The sequence below is a fragment of the Carica papaya genome, chromosome 1 (assembly GCF_054855325.1).
Source record: "Carica papaya isolate Zhongbai chromosome 1, ASM5485532v1, whole genome shotgun sequence".
NCBI lineage: Eukaryota > Viridiplantae > Streptophyta > Magnoliopsida > Brassicales > Caricaceae > Carica > Carica papaya.
The window spans coordinates 26005819-26026274 of NC_142309.1; the positions used below are offsets into that span (position 1 = coordinate 26005819).

Genomic DNA, 20456 nt, shown 5'->3' on the forward strand with positions numbered 1-20456 from the left:
CGTATGATCTCATTTTATAATGATTAATTGGTTCAAGACTTGGAAGATTACTTGGCATGAGTCTACATGTCATTAAAGAAAACAGATTGAATGTTTGTTATACTGACCAATGCAAGTAAGTGAAAACTACTCAAGTTTCAGTCAACTGAAAATCATATCATATGTTATATAATTTTTGCATAATACTTGGTAACGAGGAGCATATGATTTATCATACTAGACAATGTTAAAAGTTGGAATATATATTTGTATGTTGGCTTACAAATTGATTACAAATAATGAGAGAGATAAAAGAGTCTCTTCCGAGCATGTTGGGCAGAGATGAGTCTCTTCAGCATCTCAAAGAGTCGTTCAATATCCTCTCAAAGTGAGCAATCCCAAACTGCTCGATTTAGTGGAAGTCATTTTATTATACCTGCATTTCATAAGGAATGGTTGGACGATAGTTTGTATTTGGTGTTTTAAAGTCTTTGTGTAAAGAATGGTTCTGAGAAACGTGGATCTGATACCAACTGTAAATACCCATTAATCACATATACAGAAAACTGAAGATTAATAAAAATAAAAAAAATAACTAATAGAGCCTTTGCTTTATTTAAATTTCTTTAAACTTAAATACATTTGTTTGATACTTACTGTAACAAGTTTTTCAAAAATAACATATGAAAACTCATATTCATATTACTTTTTACTTTCACGTATACGAGAATAAGAGGCAATAACTTTCATTTCTTACCTACTTACTGGTACCTCAAGGGGTCCATAGAGATGTCCCCCTTACTCATGAACCTAATATCATATTTTACGATTAACTGGCTGTTCCCATACTCCGTCCGGTAATGGATGTCAAACATTTCATCATCTTGATACCCCGTTCAGTATGAGGGTGAACTGTATCTCCCAAATCTTTCTAGCAAATGACTTTCTAGTCCCGTCCGACTGAGGTAACGTTCACGGTAGGGTTTTCTATGTACCGGACTTATCTGCCCTTTCTATAGATACCCAGTAAGTCTTTCACATACTAATTTATATCAACAAACAACCAACAAATGTATACCAATAACTCATATTATATTTAAAGATAAATTAAACTACATTCATACCGACGGTATATAACCAAAATAAGTAGATAAGTCGATAAAACTATTAAAATTATAAATTAAGAACATATACTATATGAAAATCAAGCAAGTAGGATAGTACAAAAAAATAAAAAGAAAATCAAGATAATTGTGAACTAATCAATTCCAGCACTACTAGTGATCTATTGTTATTTTTTAGAAATTTCTAAATTTTCACAAAAATACAAAATTATGCATCATTAAATCCCAATTTACCATAACGGATAATAAAGTGAGAGATCTTTACTCGAATTGGTGTTTTGAAACGTCGCGTTGTCTACCACACCTCCTAACGGGTTTCAGGTTCCTTAAATTTTTTATGCAAAATTCAAAATAATCGTCACATACCTAAAAATAGCCATAAAATCTAACATCGATGTCTAAAACTCTTTCCAGCCAAATTTGGGGTTTCGGCATGGCGGTGGTTTGCCTCATCTAGGCCAGTTTTGGCCGGCTTTACACATATCTCTGCAAAAAAATACGTTAGAGAGTCTCAGTTGGCCGAAAAATCACAAAAATATTGAACCTATCGATAGGGGGTCACAGGGTGCGGCAGCTCCACCGATCCTCCTTCGCGGCTGGGGTTTCTTCTTCGGCTAACTTGCATAGAAAAGGACGGTGAACACAATCATAAAAAAATAATGTGAAACAGAAATTGGGAAGGGACTCATCAGAGAAATTTTGAGGTTTTGGCCGTGATAGCTCTGCCGGATTTTGTCTGTAATTTCTGGCTTGCCCGCTGTCCCTCTTGCTCCGATTTAGCCACATGGGTGCTTGGAATCAAATTTTGAGCAAGTAGGGGGAATTTTTTTTATCTTTTTTGGCGGCTGACAGCGACTCTGGTGCGGCGACAGTTGGCGGTCGGCCTCCTTCTCCGACACCTGGTTCTTCTTCTCCGCCGGAGGTTGGCGGCTAGGGTTTGGATTCTCATGCGACGTGAAGTATTTATACCCATCCCATGTTGATCTTGGTCGTTTATCATAATTGATCTCGTCCGTCTGATCACGTATAAAGAGAAAACGAATATGGATCGTCTATCGCGATTGATCTCGACCGTCCGATTATGCCTAAGAGGGAAACGAATCTAGACCGTCCACACGCGCGGGATCAATACTGAGGATTGCCCGCTTGGCCTCCTGCATGGCACCGACATCAGCGTGCCTTGCCACGCGGCGTGCTCCGATTCGTTGGAGTTACTGACTGGGTGATCATACGTGATCGAACTTTTTCTATTTGTACTTTGATCTCTTGTTTTTAATTTTTATTTCATAAGTACCCCATGAATTCAAATTTTCAGTCATTTTTCTCCAAAATGTCTTTCAATTACATCCCTATCTATTTTTTCAATAATTTAATAAAATTTAATAAAATTAATTTATAATAATTAATTAATTTATTTAGTTTTAAAATATCAAAATTAATCACGGGCTAAATTTCGAATTCAGGTATTACACTTTTTATTTATTAATCTAATGTAGATTCGTGGCTAATAAGAAATAAATATATTTTTGGTTCAATAATAACTTTAAATTTTATATTAATATCCCTTTTGGCGTATGGATGATTATATGAAATTGAAATTTGGCACAAAGTTGGGGGGCTGCGGCTAAAACCAAAATTTACTTCGCAAATGGTGTGGACTCCCCATCAAATGATTGGGATCAAGTTATAATTTGACAGTCATGCATTAATGGATAGTGTAAAAGTAAGTCGAGTTAGAGTTGAAAGATACTAAGAAATAAGTTTCATATGAGACCTCAATTATGTAAATTTTTTAAGAAAGATATCACTAAAGTTTAACAACTCGAACGTGAATATATTATTTGGTTATAAGAAATTATTCTTCAATACTAATAGAATTTAGTGTTGTAAATAATCTACACAATGATATTTTTAGTGAGAAAGCTATAGTTAATGAGGAAGCTAGAAATGTGATTCGAGATTGTCAAAGAATTAGTATTAAAAATAAACGAAGATACAAGGATGTGAGGTTGAAAGCCTTGAGGTATAATTAATCTGAATTTCACAGTTCCTTTAATTGTTAAATAAACATTACATTGTTTGTTATTTTATTTTAAAACAACATTTAATAGATTATATTTACATATAATATTATATTGTTAATATAAAATAATTCATATTGGTTAATGTGTATATTTTAATATGTCATATCATATATTATACGACATATAACATTAATTATCGTCAATAATAATTTATCACATGTTACTAGATTACACACAAGAAACTTAACACTGATGATGTTAACTATAGGGATTAATTTAACAAAAAATCTAAGTAAAACTTAATTTGAACAAAAAAAAAAGTAAAGAAATTAAATTAGTATTTTATTCATTTTGTTTCTTTTCAATCTTAAAAAAATATTTAGTTTGAGTATGTAAAAGTTGATTAAAATATTATATTGTCAATGTAAAAAATAATATGAAAAAATTATATTGGACCAACTTTCATAATAATATTCTTGATATATAAAACAATTAATCATTAATTAGATTTTGCTATAAATAAATTATCTAAAAGTCTTGAAATGCAACCTATTTTATTTTGTCTTTTTCTTTTTGCTTTTTCTTCCTCATATATTTTAGTCTTTTTTAATTTAAAAAAAAAATATTTAGAACAAGTTAAGGTACATTTGTAAAATCTCAGGCTAAAGGAAATGAAAATATTGAACTTTAGTAACTATAAGCAAAAACACTTTAGATTTTAGAGTTTACATTATTTACATAATAATTTGGATATCCAATATGACTATAAAAATGTTTATTTTACAGTAATTCATAATAATAGAATAAATAGTTAAAGCAAATAAAATACAAATTCTATGGAGTTAACTTCCGCTGGGCAACTCTGATGGGGTATGGGAAGTAACATTTATTTGCAACTCTCATGCTGTTTAGATATTGATCTGAAATGGTTAAATAGTGGAATGAATTACGCTACTCCAGTAAAAGTATCACATTTATTACAAATACGGAGAAATGAATATAAGTAAAAAAAATCATAAAACAACCAATGGAGCCATTTACTTTCTTAAATAAATGTATTTAACATAAAAACTGTTATTTTATATTTACCCTTATGAATTTTCAAAAATGACCTATGAAGACAATAACCTGAATATATTATGTGATATATCCAAATGAACAATAATAACAACTTACCTTATTATTTGCTTACCAGTACCTTTGGAGGCTCATAGGGATTCTCCCTATGTATGGACCCAATATCCAAGTTATTAATTAACCGGTCGTCCCCATACCCCGTCCGATAATAAGCGCCAACTATGCCACCGCCTCAATACTCCGTCTGATATAAAGGTGAACTGTACCCTCAACCCCTTCTGATATGGAATTTCTCAGCCTCGTACGACTTAGGTAATGTCCACGGTAGGGTTTTCTTATATACTAGGTCCGTTCACCATTTCCTAGGGTACCCAATAAGCATTTCTTTCATAGATTCATGTCATCAAACCATCATCAATCACATACTAATATCTCATTTTATATTTATAAATCAATAGAATAACATTTAAGCAGACAATACGAATTTATACCTTAACTATTAAGAAAGGTAATTAGGGTATTTATTTCAAATCAGTCAACAGATTAAAATAAACGGTTAAGCAACTAATAAATGAGAAAACAATTAAACCAATAAATCAAAGTGCTTGTGGCAAGTAAACCAAACAGTCTAACAATAAATGAGCAGTGCAGATAAATAAGCAATTACATACTGACCAGTTCCGCCTTCACTGGTGACATGTAATTAATTTTAGAATTTTTCTAATTTTCACAAAGTATAATATTATTGATTATTAAATTTCAATTTACCATAACCAAAAAAATGATGATGTATTTTTACCCCGAATCAGTATTTGAAATACTATACTTTTTATTGCGCCTCATTGCGCTTTTCAGATTTCCTGAATTTTTCATGCAAAAATTAAAAATACTCGTCACATATCAAAAAAACCTTAAAAGGCCCAAATAGCCGTTTTAAAAACTTTTTCGGCCAATTTAGGGTTATGGAACGACGTCGGCACTATGTTCCGATGCCGACTCTGCTGCCCAAGGCAACAGTCCCTCTCGGTCTAGTTATTTTCGGCCGATTTTGCATGAAAACTTGTAAAAAATGAAGTTAGGGGGTCTCTATTGGCCAAAAAAATGCAAAAATCGAAACCCTACCAACAAGGGGATCTCTAGGTGTGGTGGCTCAACTGTTCTTCCTTCACGGTCGGGGTTCTCCTCCGGCTAATCTGCACTAGAAAATGATGGAGAATATAATGGTAAAAAAATCATTCGAAATGAAATGCGGGAAGGGGGTCATTGGAAAGGATTTTGGAATTTGACCGTAGCAGTTCAATCGAGCTTTACTTGTGTTTTCTGACTCACCCATCGGCCTTTCGGCTCTGATATGGGCATAGGAGATTCGAGATTGAATTTCCAGCGGGAAGGGGGTCATGGGAGAGGGTTTTGAGTTTTGGACGGACGTTTCGGTCGAGCTTCACTTGTGATTTTTGGCTCACCCGTCGACCCTTTGGCTCCGACATAGGCATAGAGAGATGTGGGATTGAATTCCAAGTTGGAAGGGAAAAATTTTACCTATCTCGGCTTCGACAGTGGCTCTGGTGCGACAACAATGGCGTCCCTCCCCTCCCTCTTATTCTTCTCCAATCTGGTATCGACTAGGGTTTCGGGGCTGACTGAAGAAAGGTTTAAATACTTCTCTTCTCTCTGATCCTGGCTGTTCATTCGCATCAACGTGGAGCGATGAAAGCTGTTCGATCGTTTCTTATTTAGGTTGATTGCGTGGGCAAATTTGGACTGTCCATCGCGATCAATCACATCTGTCGATCGTGTATGACGAGGGAATGCATTTGGGTCATTTGTGTGCGCAGAATTGGATCTTGGATGTCGGATCTTCTGGGCACGCGGATCGCCTGCGTGGAGCTGACGTCAGCATGTTCGCCACGTGGTGCGTTCTCACTTGTCGTGGCTGTTGACTGAGCCGCCCACGTGGCCAAACTTTTTTTTTTTTACGATTTTACTCCCTATTTTCAAATTTCTTTTCAAAAACATTTAACTTATTCACAATTTCATCCATTTTCTCTATAATTATTTTCAATTTTATTTACGATCCTATTTTCTCAAAATTTTCAAAAAATTAAAATAAAAATAAGATAAGATTATATATATATATATTTTATTAATTCAAAAATTTATCTCGAACTAAATTTCCTGACCTGAATGTCACGACATTTGAATTTAATCAAAGATAAAATAAAAATATAAAGAAAATTAGGTACAAAATCAATATATCAACACTTACATATATATGTATATATATACATATACATGTCTATACGCACAAATATTCATCTAGAAACGACAATTAACACTTATCAAATTAGTAAAACCTTGAAGTGTCGTACAAGAAATATTAAATTCATTTTGGTTTTACACTTCAATTTCCTATTATATCATTTACCAATTACCATAACTTGAAATAGTGGAATTTTTTTTTTTCTCATTTCTCTAAAAAATACTGCACGATTTTTTTAATTCATAAATAATTTATAAAATACTCTGCAATAAACTCAGAAAAAACACTCTTTTGTTTTATTATTCCTTCTCTGCCAAGTTATATAAACATCTTTGCTTTTAATTAAAAACAAATATAAAAAATATAAACAAATACAAAATTAAAAAAAAAAAAACACAACTTTTTGGGCGATAATTATAATTTATAATAAAAATAATAATAATAAAAGTGAAACTTTAGGTTTTTGTCACTCAATGCTCTTTATCGAAAGCCATGCTTACCACCACCAGTTGCAAGTACACGTGAAAATTGAAAGAAACGTCCACTGTGTAAACCACCCGTCCCCAATTAAAAAAATCGAAACGATATTTTCCAATACCAACATCTCTTCCCCCCAATTTGTCGCGAATATCTCACTACTTTCTTTTGAACTCCACACGTGCCGCACGTGAGACTTACACGTCATCACTATCCCCAAAAATCATCACCCTCTCATGCTCTGCTGCTGCACCGCACGCACTCATAACTCGCGCGCATCAGCACCCACATAAATGAGAAGTAGACGGAAGTGAGCTGAGTGAACTATTCGACTACTCGACTTTCTGAGTCAAGGAAGAAGCCGGAGGTTTTATAATTACAAAAAGACCCTTCTCCTTCTCCACAGGTACGGTCACCGGCAACGGTGGGGCACCCACGTCGGCGGTCGGCCCCACCACCACTACCACCACCACCCTTCTCTGTTTCGCAACATTGAGATCTGGGTCCCGCTCGAAAATCTTCCGTTTGATTCGATACACTGACATGGGCAGTGAATACTCATACGGTGGTTAAATACACGTATATATGCATATAAACAGTATTTGTGTATAACGTACCGTATGGATCCGTTTTGATCATCTCTTGTCTCTATTCGTATCTCGTCTCTTTGCGTGTTAAGCGTTGAATTTTGTTAGATTCGTTCTCTCTTTCGCAATAATAATGCTTTGCTGTTTCTCTCTCTCGTTTTAATATATTCGATCAGGAACTAGTGTTCCCAGATCGAGACCATCAAGCTAACAGAGAGAGAGAGAGAGAGAGAGAGAGAGAGAGAGAGAGAGAGAGGTCCATTGTTAGAGAACTAGGTCTCTCTCACAAGAAAAGAATCGATCCACACACAAACAAAACCTTACCCATCTGTTCTTCTCTTTATTTTTTATTATTTATTCTAAATTCTCATTTTCATTTGTATATTTATTTCTCTCTCTCAACCCTTTCTCAGTCTCTCTGGCACTGGTTCCTTTGTTGATTGTATAATGTGGGGTGGGTGGTGACTTTGTGTTTCTTGTGGAGAGAGTGGGTTAAAAGCTCAGAGAGAGAGAGAGAGAGAGAGAGGGAGAGGGGCAGAACAAGGAGTAGCGGAAGTTGAAGAACTTGTTTAGGTATTTAGCAACGGAAGAGAGATAGAGAAACACAGAAAGAGTGAGAGAGAAACAGAGAAGGGTACTGGTTTTGCTAGGTGTGTCTCCGTGGTTTTGAAGCTCGGATGGAGACTAAAGGAAGGCTCATTGCAGGTTCTCATAACAGAAATGAGTTCGTCCTCATTAATGCTGATGAGATTGCAAGAGTAAGTACCTTAATTTTTTTTTTTAAATCTGTTTTTGCAAAGGTATACGCGGAGCATTTTAGTATTTGAAGAATCTGGAGGAGCGAGAGTTGAGAAAGTGTTTTCATTTCTGGGTTTTAATTTGCCCATTCCGTTTTTCGGTCTTTATTAGAGTCCAGATTCAAGTGAAAACAATAGTTTGGTTCGTCCATAACCTTTTCTTATTACGAGCTGGGCACGAGACTTGCGCACTAGAGTTTTGCAAGTTTGGTTTTGCATGAGAGTGTATGCACTTATTGAGTGAGATTGTTGGTTCTAGTGAACAGGTAGCTTGGCCCTTTAATTCAGGAAACTAAACTATGTTATTATTAGTCTCAGGTGACGTCGGTTAAAGAATTAAGTGGGCAGATTTGCCAGATCTGCGGTGATGAGATAGAGATTACAGTAGACGGGGAGCCATTTGTTGCCTGCAACGAATGTGCATTCCCTGTTTGCAGACCATGTTACGAATACGAAAGAAGAGAGGGGAATCAAGCATGTCCTCAATGCAAAACCAGATACAAGCGTCTCAAAGGTAAGCTATGGTGATTTTCTTTTGTGGGTAACACAGTTCTCCTCTTACCTCTTCGAGAAAATACCTTTCTAAAACTTGTTACTGGTGTTTGCGGGGCTAACTATGTGATGGGTTGCAGGAAGTCCTAGAGTAGATGGGGATGAAGAAGAGGACAATACTGATGATTTGGAGAACGAGTTTGGAAGCCTTGGCAGAACCGAGCCTCACCACATTGCTGAAGCCATCCTCTCTTCTCGCCTTAATGTTGGCCGTGGTTCTCAAATTGATGGTTCAGGGTTCCGGACACCGTCAGATTTGGATTCTGCTTCTGTTGCTCCTGACATCCCTCTATTGACCTATGGTCAAGAGGTGAGTTAATTACACAGTTAGCTTGTTCTTATCTATAATTATTATTAGCAGTTCATACAATAACAATGGATTTTCTTTTGAAGGATGAAGCGATTTCCCCCGATAAGCATGCTCTCATTGTGCCTCCATTCATGGGTCGTGCAAAACGGGTCTATCCAATGCCATCTCCTGATTCTTCTATGCCTTGTATGTCAATGGAAGCTAATTAAGTCTAATATTTAGTGGATTCTGGAGGTCATGGTTGTTTAAATTGATTTTCTGTTTCTTAGTCTGTGATGTTTGGTGTTTATGCTGCAGTGCAACCAAGGCCAATGGATCCGAAAAAGGATTTAGCTGTGTATGGGTATGGTACTGTCGCATGGAAGGAAAGAATGGAGGACTGGAAGAAAAAGCAGAACGAGAAACTTCAGGTGGTTAAACATCAAGGAGATGGTGGAAAGGACAATGGAGATGAATTTGATGATCCAGATTTGCCCACGTAGGTCCATTTCTCCACTCCTTTTAGGATATATTGCTTAAATTTGCCGGAGCCTTTCTTTCTTTATGTATTTCTTTTGCTCTTTTCTGAGTGAAGAAAAGTATGGATACCATTTAGTTGATCCCAAACGGCAATGGCTTCAACAAGCAATTGGTGTATTTAGATCAATATTGGAAGGTCACTGACTGAAAAAAAAGCAAAATTATTTTTAGGCAGCTATCAGTTACATGAAGTTGCTCATCTAGTTATGTAACTGTTGCGTATTCTATGGGAAAGAAGGGGTTTTGAAACTACAAACTTTTTGGCAGTTAAAGACTTAGATTGAACAACACAGAAATTCTCAATTGCGTATCTTTGCATACAAATGAAATCCTAACAAGGAATTTGGAAACTTAGGCTGTGTATTTCAGTGAGCTGATAATCTATTTCACCTGATTAACAAAGTGTATTTTCAGTACTCTTACCAAAGTCATCAATCACCAATTTTGTTAAAGTTATTTGTGCATTTCCTTCATCAACTTACTGATTTCAAGAGGATTAATTTTTTTTTTCTTTCTTAGGATGGATGAAGGCAGGCAACCACTTTCCCGGAAACTACCTATTCCTTCAAGCAAGATAAGTCCATACCGATTGATAATCCTACTTCGGCTCGTGATTCTTGGCCTCTTTTTTCACTATCGAATTCTTCACCCAGTCAATGATGCATATGGGTTGTGGCTAACATCAGTAATTTGTGAAATATGGTTTGCTGTCTCCTGGATATTGGATCAATTCCCAAAATGGTATCCAATTGTGCGAGAAACATACCTTGATCGATTATCATTAAGGTTCGTTCTGTCTCTGTTTGTGTGCAATTATGTATATCAGCGATGACAAACTAACACAGGTTTTATCAGGTACGAAAAAGAAGGGAAACCATCTGAGTTAGCAGATATAGACATATTTGTGAGTACGGTTGATCCGATGAAAGAGCCGCCGCTTATCACTGCAAACACGGTTCTCTCAATCCTTGCAGTGGATTATCCAGTTGACAAGGTTGCGTGCTATGTTTCTGATGATGGCGCGGCCATGCTGACTTTTGAAGCCCTGTCTGAGACATCTGAATTTGCAAGAAAGTGGGTTCCTTTTTGTAAGAGGTACAGTATTGAACCACGGGCTCCAGAATGGTATTTTGCTCAGAAGGTTGATTACTTGAAAGACAAAGTAGATGCTACATTCGTTAGGGAACGTCGTGATATGAAGGTTAGTTACTTGTAAACGTCCAGCATTTGAGCTTCTTGCAGAAATCCTTTATGAAGAACAAACCTGCCCAAGATAAAGCAAAGAGTACAATGCATCTTAGCAATTTAAAAAAGGAGCACTAATTTCAAAAGATTCTATAATAATAATAATTTTCTACTACCTTTTACTGATAGTAAGTGTTCTGAGTTGATACTAACATGCTGTTTTTTATGTGTTTTTACAGAGGGAGTATGATGAATTTAAAGTTAGAATAAATGGATTGGTTGCCATGGCACAGAAGGTCCCTGAGGAGGGTTGGACAATGCAGGATGGAACTCCATGGCCAGGGAACAATGTCAGGGATCATCCTGGAATGATCCAGGTAGCAGTTATCCATTGAACGAGGGATAATTCTTTTGAATGCACTAAAACATTATAGGTTCGATACCATTAATTCAAGACGAAAACCTTACTAGTGTATTTTTTTGTCTGTCTTATAGGTTTTCCTTGGGCATAATGGCATTCGTGATATTGAAGGAAATGAATTACCACGGCTAGTTTATGTTTCTCGTGAAAAGAGACCAGGATTTGATCACCACAAAAAAGCAGGGGCCATGAATGCTTTGGTAGAGCACTCTCTCGCTTTTATCGATATTTCCTTTGCGGTCTTGAATGTCCACCCATTTAACTTATTGTCTTTTTTTGTTTGGATGTTAATGAAGGTACGTGTGTCAGCAATCATCTCAAATGCACCTTACCTGCTGAATGTTGATTGTGATCACTATATCAACAACAGTAAGGCGCTTCGTGAAGCCATGTGTTTTATGATGGATCCCATCTCAGGCAAGAAAATCTGTTATGTGCAGTTCCCTCAAAGATTTGACGGAATTGATCGACATGATAGATACTCAAACCGCAACGTTGTATTTTTTGATGTATGTAAAACAGATATCACTAACATTGATATATTCTTCAAGACTGTTCTCTTTTGTCTTCTAGAGGAAACTTACTTCTTTCTTCTTCAAAATGCAGATCAATATGAAAGGACTGGATGGGATTCAAGGACCCATTTATGTTGGAACTGGTTGTGTCTTCAGGAGGCAGGCACTCTATGGATATGATGCCCCAGTCAATAAGAAGCCCCCTGCAAAGACATGTAACTGTTTGCCTAAATGGTGCTGCTGTTGTTGCAAATCAAGGAAGAAAAATAAAAAAGGAAAATCAAATGATAAAAAGAAGAAAAATAAGGACACATCAAAGCAGATACATGCTCTGGAAAATATAGAGGAAGGAATTGAAGGTAACAAGTGACTTCAAACCAGTTTCAGAGTTATATAACAATGTTTTGCAAGCATTCCAATATAGATTATAGTTGCTTAAAGAATAAAAATCAATTTATTTGTTCCAAATATATCACGTTTGTTCCTGAACTTCTCTTGTATAAGGTAGTAGCTTGATTTGTCCACTTGAGGTGGCTTATATTTTACTCCAGTTATTCATGTTGTTACTCAAACCTTGCAAGCAGGAGTAGACAATGAAAAGTCATCCATGCCACAGATAAAATTTGAGAAAAAGTTTGGGCAGTCGCCAGTGTTCATAGCTTCAACACTCATGGAAGACGGTGGAGTTCCGAAAGGTGCAAGTTCTGCAGCCCTCTTGAAAGAAGCCATCCATGTCATTAGCTGTGGTTACGAAGATAAGACAGATTGGGGAAAAGAGGTAAGCAGAGCCCAGATTTATTCCTTTTTTAGTTTAACATTTTGAATGGCTGGCTAACCAATTCTTGTTGTTTTCTAGGTTGGATGGATTTATGGCTCTGTCACGGAGGATATTTTAACAGGCTTCAAAATGCATTGTCATGGTTGGCGATCAGTCTATTGCATACCCAAGATACCTGCATTTAAGGGTTCAGCTCCTATTAACCTCTCAGATCGTCTTCATCAGGTTCTTCGGTGGGCTCTGGGATCTGTTGAGATTTTGTTGAGTAGGCATTGTCCAATATGGTATGGCTATGGATGTGGCTTGAAATGGTTGGAACGATTTTCCTACATAAACTCAGTTGTCTACCCTCTTACATCCATTCCTTTGGTTGCCTACTGCACATTGCCAGCCATCTGTCTTCTTACTGGGAAGTTCATTGTCCCTGAGGTAATTATCAAAATATTCCCACGATGACAATCATGGATGGGGTTATCTCTCTATTGATTCACTTAGTTGCTGAGGTTTCTGTTGATTATTTTTTTTATCTGTTGCAGATTAGCAATTATGCAAGTATTATTTTCATGGCCCTCTTCATATCCATTGCTGCGACTAGTATTATTGAGATGCAGTGGGGAGGTGTTGGCATACATGATTGGTGGAGGAATGAGCAGTTTTGGGTGATTGGTGGTGTTTCGTCACACCTATTTGCTCTCTTCCAGGGTCTGCTTAAAGTATTAGCTGGAGTGAACACAAACTTCACTGTTACATCCAAAGGAGGAGATGATGGAGAGTTTTCTGACCTCTACATCTTCAAGTGGACATCTTTGCTCATCGCTCCTTTGACCTTATTGATCATTAACATTATCGGAGTTGTAGTTGGGGTTGCAGATGCCATCAGTAATGGCTATGACTCATGGGGTCCACTCTTCGGCAGGCTATTCTTTGCGATCTGGGTCATTGTCCATCTGTACCCATTCCTCAAAGGATTGATGGGAAAACAGGACAGGGTTCCCACAATCATTATAGTCTGGTCAATACTTCTAGCTTCAATCTTTTCACTTCTATGGGCTCGAGTCAACCCATTCCTGGACAAAGGGGGTATTGTTTTAGAAGTTTGTGGTTTGAATTGTGACTAGATAGATATACACAGCATTATAGAAGATCCAGATGGGGTTGGGTTTCGATGTACAAAGCTTGTTTGAGAATTTGCGTAGATGGATTGCTGTTTCCAATTTAGGCATTATTTGACATGAACTGGTTAGCTTCAAGGATCGTCCTGAGCAAATGAGAATCTGTCGAGGAAGATCAGAGGGAAAGCTGTGTAGATACAAACATTTCTGGGGTCTGTTTGGCAAAATGTCAGTTGATTGTTTTTTGGAGGTGTAAGTGAGGATATTTTGTGGGGTTGGAAGTCATAAAATCAACCAGTAATGTCAGGAGGTATGAAGCTAGTTTATTCAAAAATTTATATTTCCTCCACCAATAAGGGGGCTTGAAAGGAGTAAATACGCTTGTAATGATTTGATGGTTGCCCTGTGTACTGTTAAAAATACTGAGAGAATAATGCAACACTTCTGGATATACCATTCCCTTTTTAAGTGTACTGTTTGCTCTATTCTTGCTTCTCGGATCAAAGACAAATGGATGTTTTTCAATGACCGGGAAAGGTTGAAACAATTCCAGTCTCCCAACAAAAACCAAAGTACCGAGGTTTTTTTTTTTTTTTTGAAAAAAAAAAAACGCAATTCTTAATGTTAAATCTTATATTATTTTTCATCAAGATCATCCGACTTCCGTCCATGGAATTTCAACTCACTCTGTATGGTTTCTTTCTGAGCCTCTGGATCTTTACTCATCGCATATAATTCTACTGGAGTAACTAAGATTGTTACTCCAGCATTCTCATCCAGATCAGGAGGAGATTGCAGTTCTTTTGATTAGTAATCTTCCACAACCTCCTCGTCAGAAATTGCATTCTCTTTTGACTCATAGTATCATTAAGCCACTTAATCATTAAATTTTTTTAATGCTCCTCCTACCTCTTCATGTTTCTTTCTGTAGTAAAAGTTGCAGACTCCATGTGAAGTCTTGAAGCCTTATTTCCTCAAGGTTTTGATTGTTCACGGTCAGAACTTCAATAACTATCTCCTGCATTGAACAAATAAAAAACTTTTCAGTACCATGATAACATATTTATCATATTGGCCTTTTGGATATTTTCTTTCTCATAATCACAATACATGTGAGTAAGATTCTTAATGGGAATACCAGAAGTTTCACTGAGTTCATTATGATAATCCTTCATATTTGCCACTGTAATAAGCAGTAATAATGTAGTTAAAGTGGCCTTCAATCCTGTTAAGTTTCTGATACTCCCTCAACACTATCTGTTTCTGATCCTTTTTGAAGTGAACTTTTGTTATATCCAAGTACGTTCTCATCTATTATATCACTTCCAAAGCCCACGTCCTCAGTTGATGAGTTTTCTGTAAGAGATCAGAATGTTCACTTGCAGAACAATAAAATGGAATAAGATATCTTGGCTCTAACAAAGAAGATTTCTTTTTGGACTTGTAAATATTGTAGACTCGATACAAATCCAGCCTTATTTATTAATTGTTTTGATAATTCAGATTAAGATATCATTGATATAACCAAGAAAATAGAAGTGTGAGGAAGTGAGCTAACGAGAGGGATAGTTCAAAGTACAATTGTCGAGCTTGAGAAAATGCTCTGTATAAGTAACTACCAGATCTGAAAATAATTTTAACATGTCAACATGTGTAAATATGTCAGCTTTTGCCACTGTTTCTTCAACAGAATCGCTTATTGCTAGTAAAAGTCTCCATGGGAATACCTGAAGTTCCATAATATCCATTCTGATGATCCTCGTTAACTGCCTCTTGAATAAATAGTTTGGATTCACATTGGCAGCCTTCAATTCTACTTGTTTCTGATCATCCTCCAATCCTACTTGTTTCGAATACTTTTGAGATGGATTATTGATCCAAAGTCCTTTTTCTTAGTTGATGGTTCTTTTGCATCAAATTTGTTCTCCATATCCGAGAGATTAGAATGTTCATCTGCAGAAGAATAACACAGCAGTATGAAATCATATAAAACACATCTTGGGAAAGAAAATAACCGAGTGTTAAAGCTCTAGAAGTCCCTCTGTTTGCATCAACCATCATTTACTCTTGTACATTAATACTGAGTTCCTTGCTCCTTACAACAGATTTGGGTTCTTATGAAGTTCTCCCAAGAAGAAAAGAACGAGTAATTAGCTTCCAGTTCCTTCGGTATAAAGATGAGGAATAACAACTACAAAAACACAGTAGTGCAGTTTAATGGAAGTGAAAGAATCTATGTACTTTGGCAAATAGACAAATATAGCACGGTTTGTATTTTGAAGCTTTAGAATTATGCTGGAACAATCCTAATCTAGACAGTAAAGAGTGTCCAAGGCAGTAATGTCAGAAATCAAAACCTTCTTCATGGTTTGGGTCAGGAACAGTAACGGTAGTCATGATTGGAGAGGACCCTGTGGATAACATTTTGTATTGCAGCAACCGATGTTGGTCATGTTTCACTTCACTCTCTCCAATTGTCTTCTACGTTAAAAGATTAAACAAGTTTAAGGTGAGAAAATGAGACAACATTTCAAATTTTCAGCAAGCTTTCTAACTAAAATGAGATTAAAAAAGTACAAGATGAGAGGCATACAAAGTTATAGAAAAATTAATGTTTAAGACATCTTAACTGTTCCAATATAGAAAATATTTACTTTGCCAGCATTTGGTAACATCACTATAGATCAAATTTATTTATGTACAAAGATATTATCTATACAATATAATCCGAGATATCAGCATCAATAACTTAGGGTATGTTTGTGTTTCTTTTAATTCTATCGAATAAGCAGAGAGACAAAGAGAGAAATTAATGAATTCAGGCATATTAATGTCTTTAGAAGAAGCATTAGATGATTGAATCAAGTGTGCTGAAGAATTATTTTGTTATAGCAAGACCATTAGTTGCATATATTATTCTTGGGTTATAAGAGTTTGCTTTTCAATACAATTTTGCTCATGTACACAAGATAAAGATACTTGATTTACTTGATTTTTCCTTAAAGCTTATGTTTTTTTGGGTATCTATGTAGTTTATAACAAGTTTTCATAGTATGTCCAATCATGTTATAATGAGAATATATAGATATATTCTGATTAGTTTAAAAAATATCATTCACTAGAGTGACATGCTATGTTGCAACAATAGTAGTAATATCTTTCACAATTTGAACCGGATCTTCTTATAATCTTACTTGAGTTTTTAACTATAAAAGTTAAACCTCTATTAAAAAAATTATACAGTGAGACATTTCTATATTATTCTTTTTATTGGATTATGAAATAAATTTTATTCAAGTTCAGAATAACTTTATCAATAATATTTGTATCTTAATCAACTTTATGACTCGTTTAATTCCATAAAAAATTTTATTATCAATCTCTTTATAGATACTCGATTATACTTTTTAACCCATCACAATTTTAGTTTAGAATCAATTCATAATTCAACAACTCATCAAATAATACTTTCAATTTAGAGAAGTGAACATTTATAGTATCCTAGTTCTATGTCAGATTTGTTATTCCTTACTTTACCTCGTTGATTTTTTGTGCATTTTGTTGTGCGCATCTTTATTCTAACTCGATCCATAACTAGTGAACCATATCTGCATAAAATGTACTACATTTAATGTTAATTAAGAGTACATTTTGTATCCATGTGATGCCTACATCATTACATTTGATGATGCTCGGATATGTTAGTTCTTTTAAACTTTCACTTATAAGCCCTAATTATTTTTAATACAAAGTGCCCTCTTCGTCCTATAGGTCCCAAGTGTGAGAGTTACTTAGAGCGAGCTAACTGCCTTACGAGCAACATTCCTGAACTTTCGTTTGGAATCGAGAATATTTCCATCCTAGAAAGTTAGCATTTGATTATAATTTTCATTCTCCATCATGACTCCAATGCTATAATAGATTTCACTGAGAAAACATTATATCAAAGGACGAAAGAAATAAATGAAATATGAAGTTGCATCTCAAAGTTTCTTGAAATGGCGAGAAAGAAAAGGAATAAGGAGAAAACTAGGCTTTGGGTTTTCTATCTCACCTAATGAATGAAAAAATGAATTTACATATATATATAGAAAAGAATGCATGCATACCTGCTTATACTTTAACCAACCTAAGTTGAATAAAAAATGGGAAGACAAAAATGAAACAGAATGACAACGTAGAGTAGCCTATTTCTGTTCTGCATTCTTGTTCACACACGGGTTTATGCACAGCCGGCAGTGTGATCCAATCTGGCGTCGTGGACTTTGAGTCACATTTTGAACAATATATATTGATGTATATACACCACCAGAAATTCCACAAAATCAATATCAACTACTCCCTCTGGGTATTATGCATACTGCATACAGGGTAACCCCTGGGTCATCCCTCTAAGGATAACGAAATCGTTTGAGTCTCCTATAAGGCTGTAACTGACTAATTAAAAGGCAGAAGGACTTTTCTTTAATCTTCTCTATTCATCTCTAAGGCACAAGGACCAACCTGCATAGCACAGACTGGCTACGGAATATGTTAAATTCTGTAAACACCAATTTCAAAAGTCACTTTGAATATGATGAGTAAAATACAAAAAGTTGTATCCAAAAAATTTGCTTCTCATGCATTGTAACAAAATCATCCGGGGTATGACGACTTCTCCCAAAAGAAGAATCGACTAGTACAGAACCAATAGCAATTAATCTTTCATATAATTACTACATCTAGGTGTTTATTGCACTTGTGTAAATCTGCTAGCTTGGCTTATATACAATGATCAAATATTGAAAGAAAGGAAGAGAAATGAGTTTCTACTTTGGCATCTATTGATGCTATTCATTTTCCAGCCCTTGCTTCACTTATTCTTCTGCTAGGGCATTTCCCATTCACGGCCAGCAGGACAAACCAGACCAGAATCCATCTCAATACTGCCTTACTCAACTAATTCCTCCAGGGAAAAAGAATTGAAGTCAAGACCATTTTATTGGCAATGGCAGTACAAACTCACCAGAAGACTTAGTTGCTCACAGAAGCCATAACCATGACCATCTTATCGAGAAACCTTGCCATCTGGTTACTAGTGAAAGAAAAAAGATACATGTAAAGAGAGTTAACTTTCCTAACTAATTATATCTGAAAATACTAATTTGACTATTGTAATAACTTCATAATATATACAATGATACTATAAGAACATTCAGGTGCAAATATCATATATTTTGTTATGAGCAGTAAAGAATACCATTATTTTGTAGTAATATATTGTTTTTCACAAAACGTATTAACATAATTATGTCGTTATGTATTCCAGTTCAGCAAACTGCAAACTATCTAACCTCAAGCATGCCAAAAACATAAGTAGAATAAGAAAGTTAATAATTCCGTTCCACCGATTCAATTAATCTATTCTATCTCACCCAAAATGACGAACATATCGCTAATAGTTGATTCCAAATATCAAACCCAAATGAAAAAGGTGATAAGAAAGTCAAGGTAAATTGAATCTGATGATTCTGATCTCGAAATATAGAGCTTATTTGATTTTCTTCAGTGAAACCAAAAACATGTTAAAAGAAATAAAATTTCCTTGGCAAAAAAGGAGAGCATTTGGATCTTAGAAAGATAAAGTGCACGGAGTGGAAAACGTACTCCAAATCAACATCAATACTACTATTCTTTAGCATTAGCAGGATTTACTCCTTCCAAACTCCCTCACTTCAGATCTTTCAGATCAAACCTTAATTTAATTTACACGACACCCAAAATTTTCTTCCCATTCAATCCCCTGTTTTCGTAGGAAACAAGGAGGATTATATCATAATAAGTACTAAAAAACATTTTTGGAGAGGAAAAAACAGAAAACGAGTCAGAAATCTCGTGTGGAAAGTGCCGCTCATAGCACCATGTATGGTGCTGCGTTAGCACAATAATTTCATCATCCTCATCTTTGATGGAGGGGAAATTTCAAACACATTGAAAGAAAAAATAAACCTCAATAACCACGTTCTCTCTTTCGAACACATATGGCGGTCTCCGACTCGCTGTTTGAGGCAGGAGGAGGAAACGCGAGGGGAAGATACGCTTTTTATACTGCCATTCTCTGCTGATGATGTGTTGCCCTAATTTTGCTTGTAGCAGGTTTTCTTTTAAATTAAAAAGGAGGTCTAAAAATTATTAGTTTTAAGCAGTTACAAAAAAGAGAATTCCTAGTTTATAAAATTTTACTTCAATAAACTAATAAATTTTAAAATTATCATTAAAGTATAAATATATTATTTTTATAATAATATAGAAAAAAATTATTAGGAAAAACACACAAAATCAGAAAAAAAAAATCTCTAAATTTTTTATTTATTTTTAAAAATAAATAAATAAAATTTACCAGTTACGAAATTATTTTATTCCTCCCGATACATTATGATTTGTTTGAATAATATTTAATTTAATCATTATAATTTTATTAGCATATAAGTTAATTAAATATTAAATTTTATTGTACTTATAATATATTTATAAAGTTATAAATTTTATGATCAAATTTAAATTTAAACTTATAATTTTTACATAATATTTAAAAAAAAATAAATTTACAATATACTAATTAGCACAAATTAGAACAATAAAAAATTAAAATAATAACGATTATTGATTAAGCATTCACAATTACAAGAGTGACGATGAGCGATACTGAATCAGAGGACAAGTGGCTTTCTCACTTTCCTGAACAAAATTTTCAAGATCT

General features: G+C 35.1%; 1 protein-coding gene and 2 long non-coding RNA genes across 4 annotated transcripts; 1 reads left to right on the forward strand and 2 right to left on the reverse strand.

Annotated features, from left to right (window-relative positions):
* The first annotated feature begins 7652 nt into the window (after positions 1-7652).
* Positions 7653-14185, forward strand: LOC110815166 (cellulose synthase A catalytic subunit 2 [UDP-forming]-like). Of its 2 annotated transcripts, none has more exons than XM_088223236.1 (14): positions 7653-8286; positions 8644-8839; positions 8958-9187; positions 9271-9373; positions 9485-9665; positions 10226-10492; positions 10562-10907; positions 11131-11268; positions 11387-11512; positions 11609-11821; positions 11919-12186; positions 12412-12605; positions 12684-13034; positions 13142-14185. In XM_088223236.1, exons 1-14 carry the CDS (start codon positions 8206-8208, stop codon positions 13721-13723), a joined length of 3276 nt encoding a protein of 1091 aa, XP_088079362.1. In that variant the 5' UTR covers positions 7653-8205; the 3' UTR covers positions 13724-14185. The 2 variants fall into 2 exon arrangements, with proteins under 2 accessions (XP_088079362.1, XP_088079358.1); XM_088223232.1 differs by having other exon boundaries at positions 7655-8286; positions 8638-8839.
* A 432-nt stretch (positions 14186-14617) lies between these two features.
* LOC148270480 (uncharacterized) lies at positions 14618-15534 on the reverse strand. Its single transcript, XR_015821739.1, has 3 exons — positions 15445-15534; positions 14856-15073; positions 14618-14735 (listed from the first exon to the last, which is right to left on the reverse strand). It is a non-coding gene; the product is annotated as an uncharacterized LOC148270480 (long non-coding RNA).
* A 2859-nt stretch (positions 15535-18393) lies between these two features.
* On the reverse strand, positions 18394-19853 carry LOC110815189 (uncharacterized). Its single transcript, XR_002539791.2, has 2 exons — positions 19706-19853; positions 18394-18791 (listed from the first exon to the last, which is right to left on the reverse strand). It is a non-coding gene; the product is annotated as an uncharacterized LOC110815189 (long non-coding RNA).
* Positions 19854-20456: the final 603 nt, after the last annotated feature.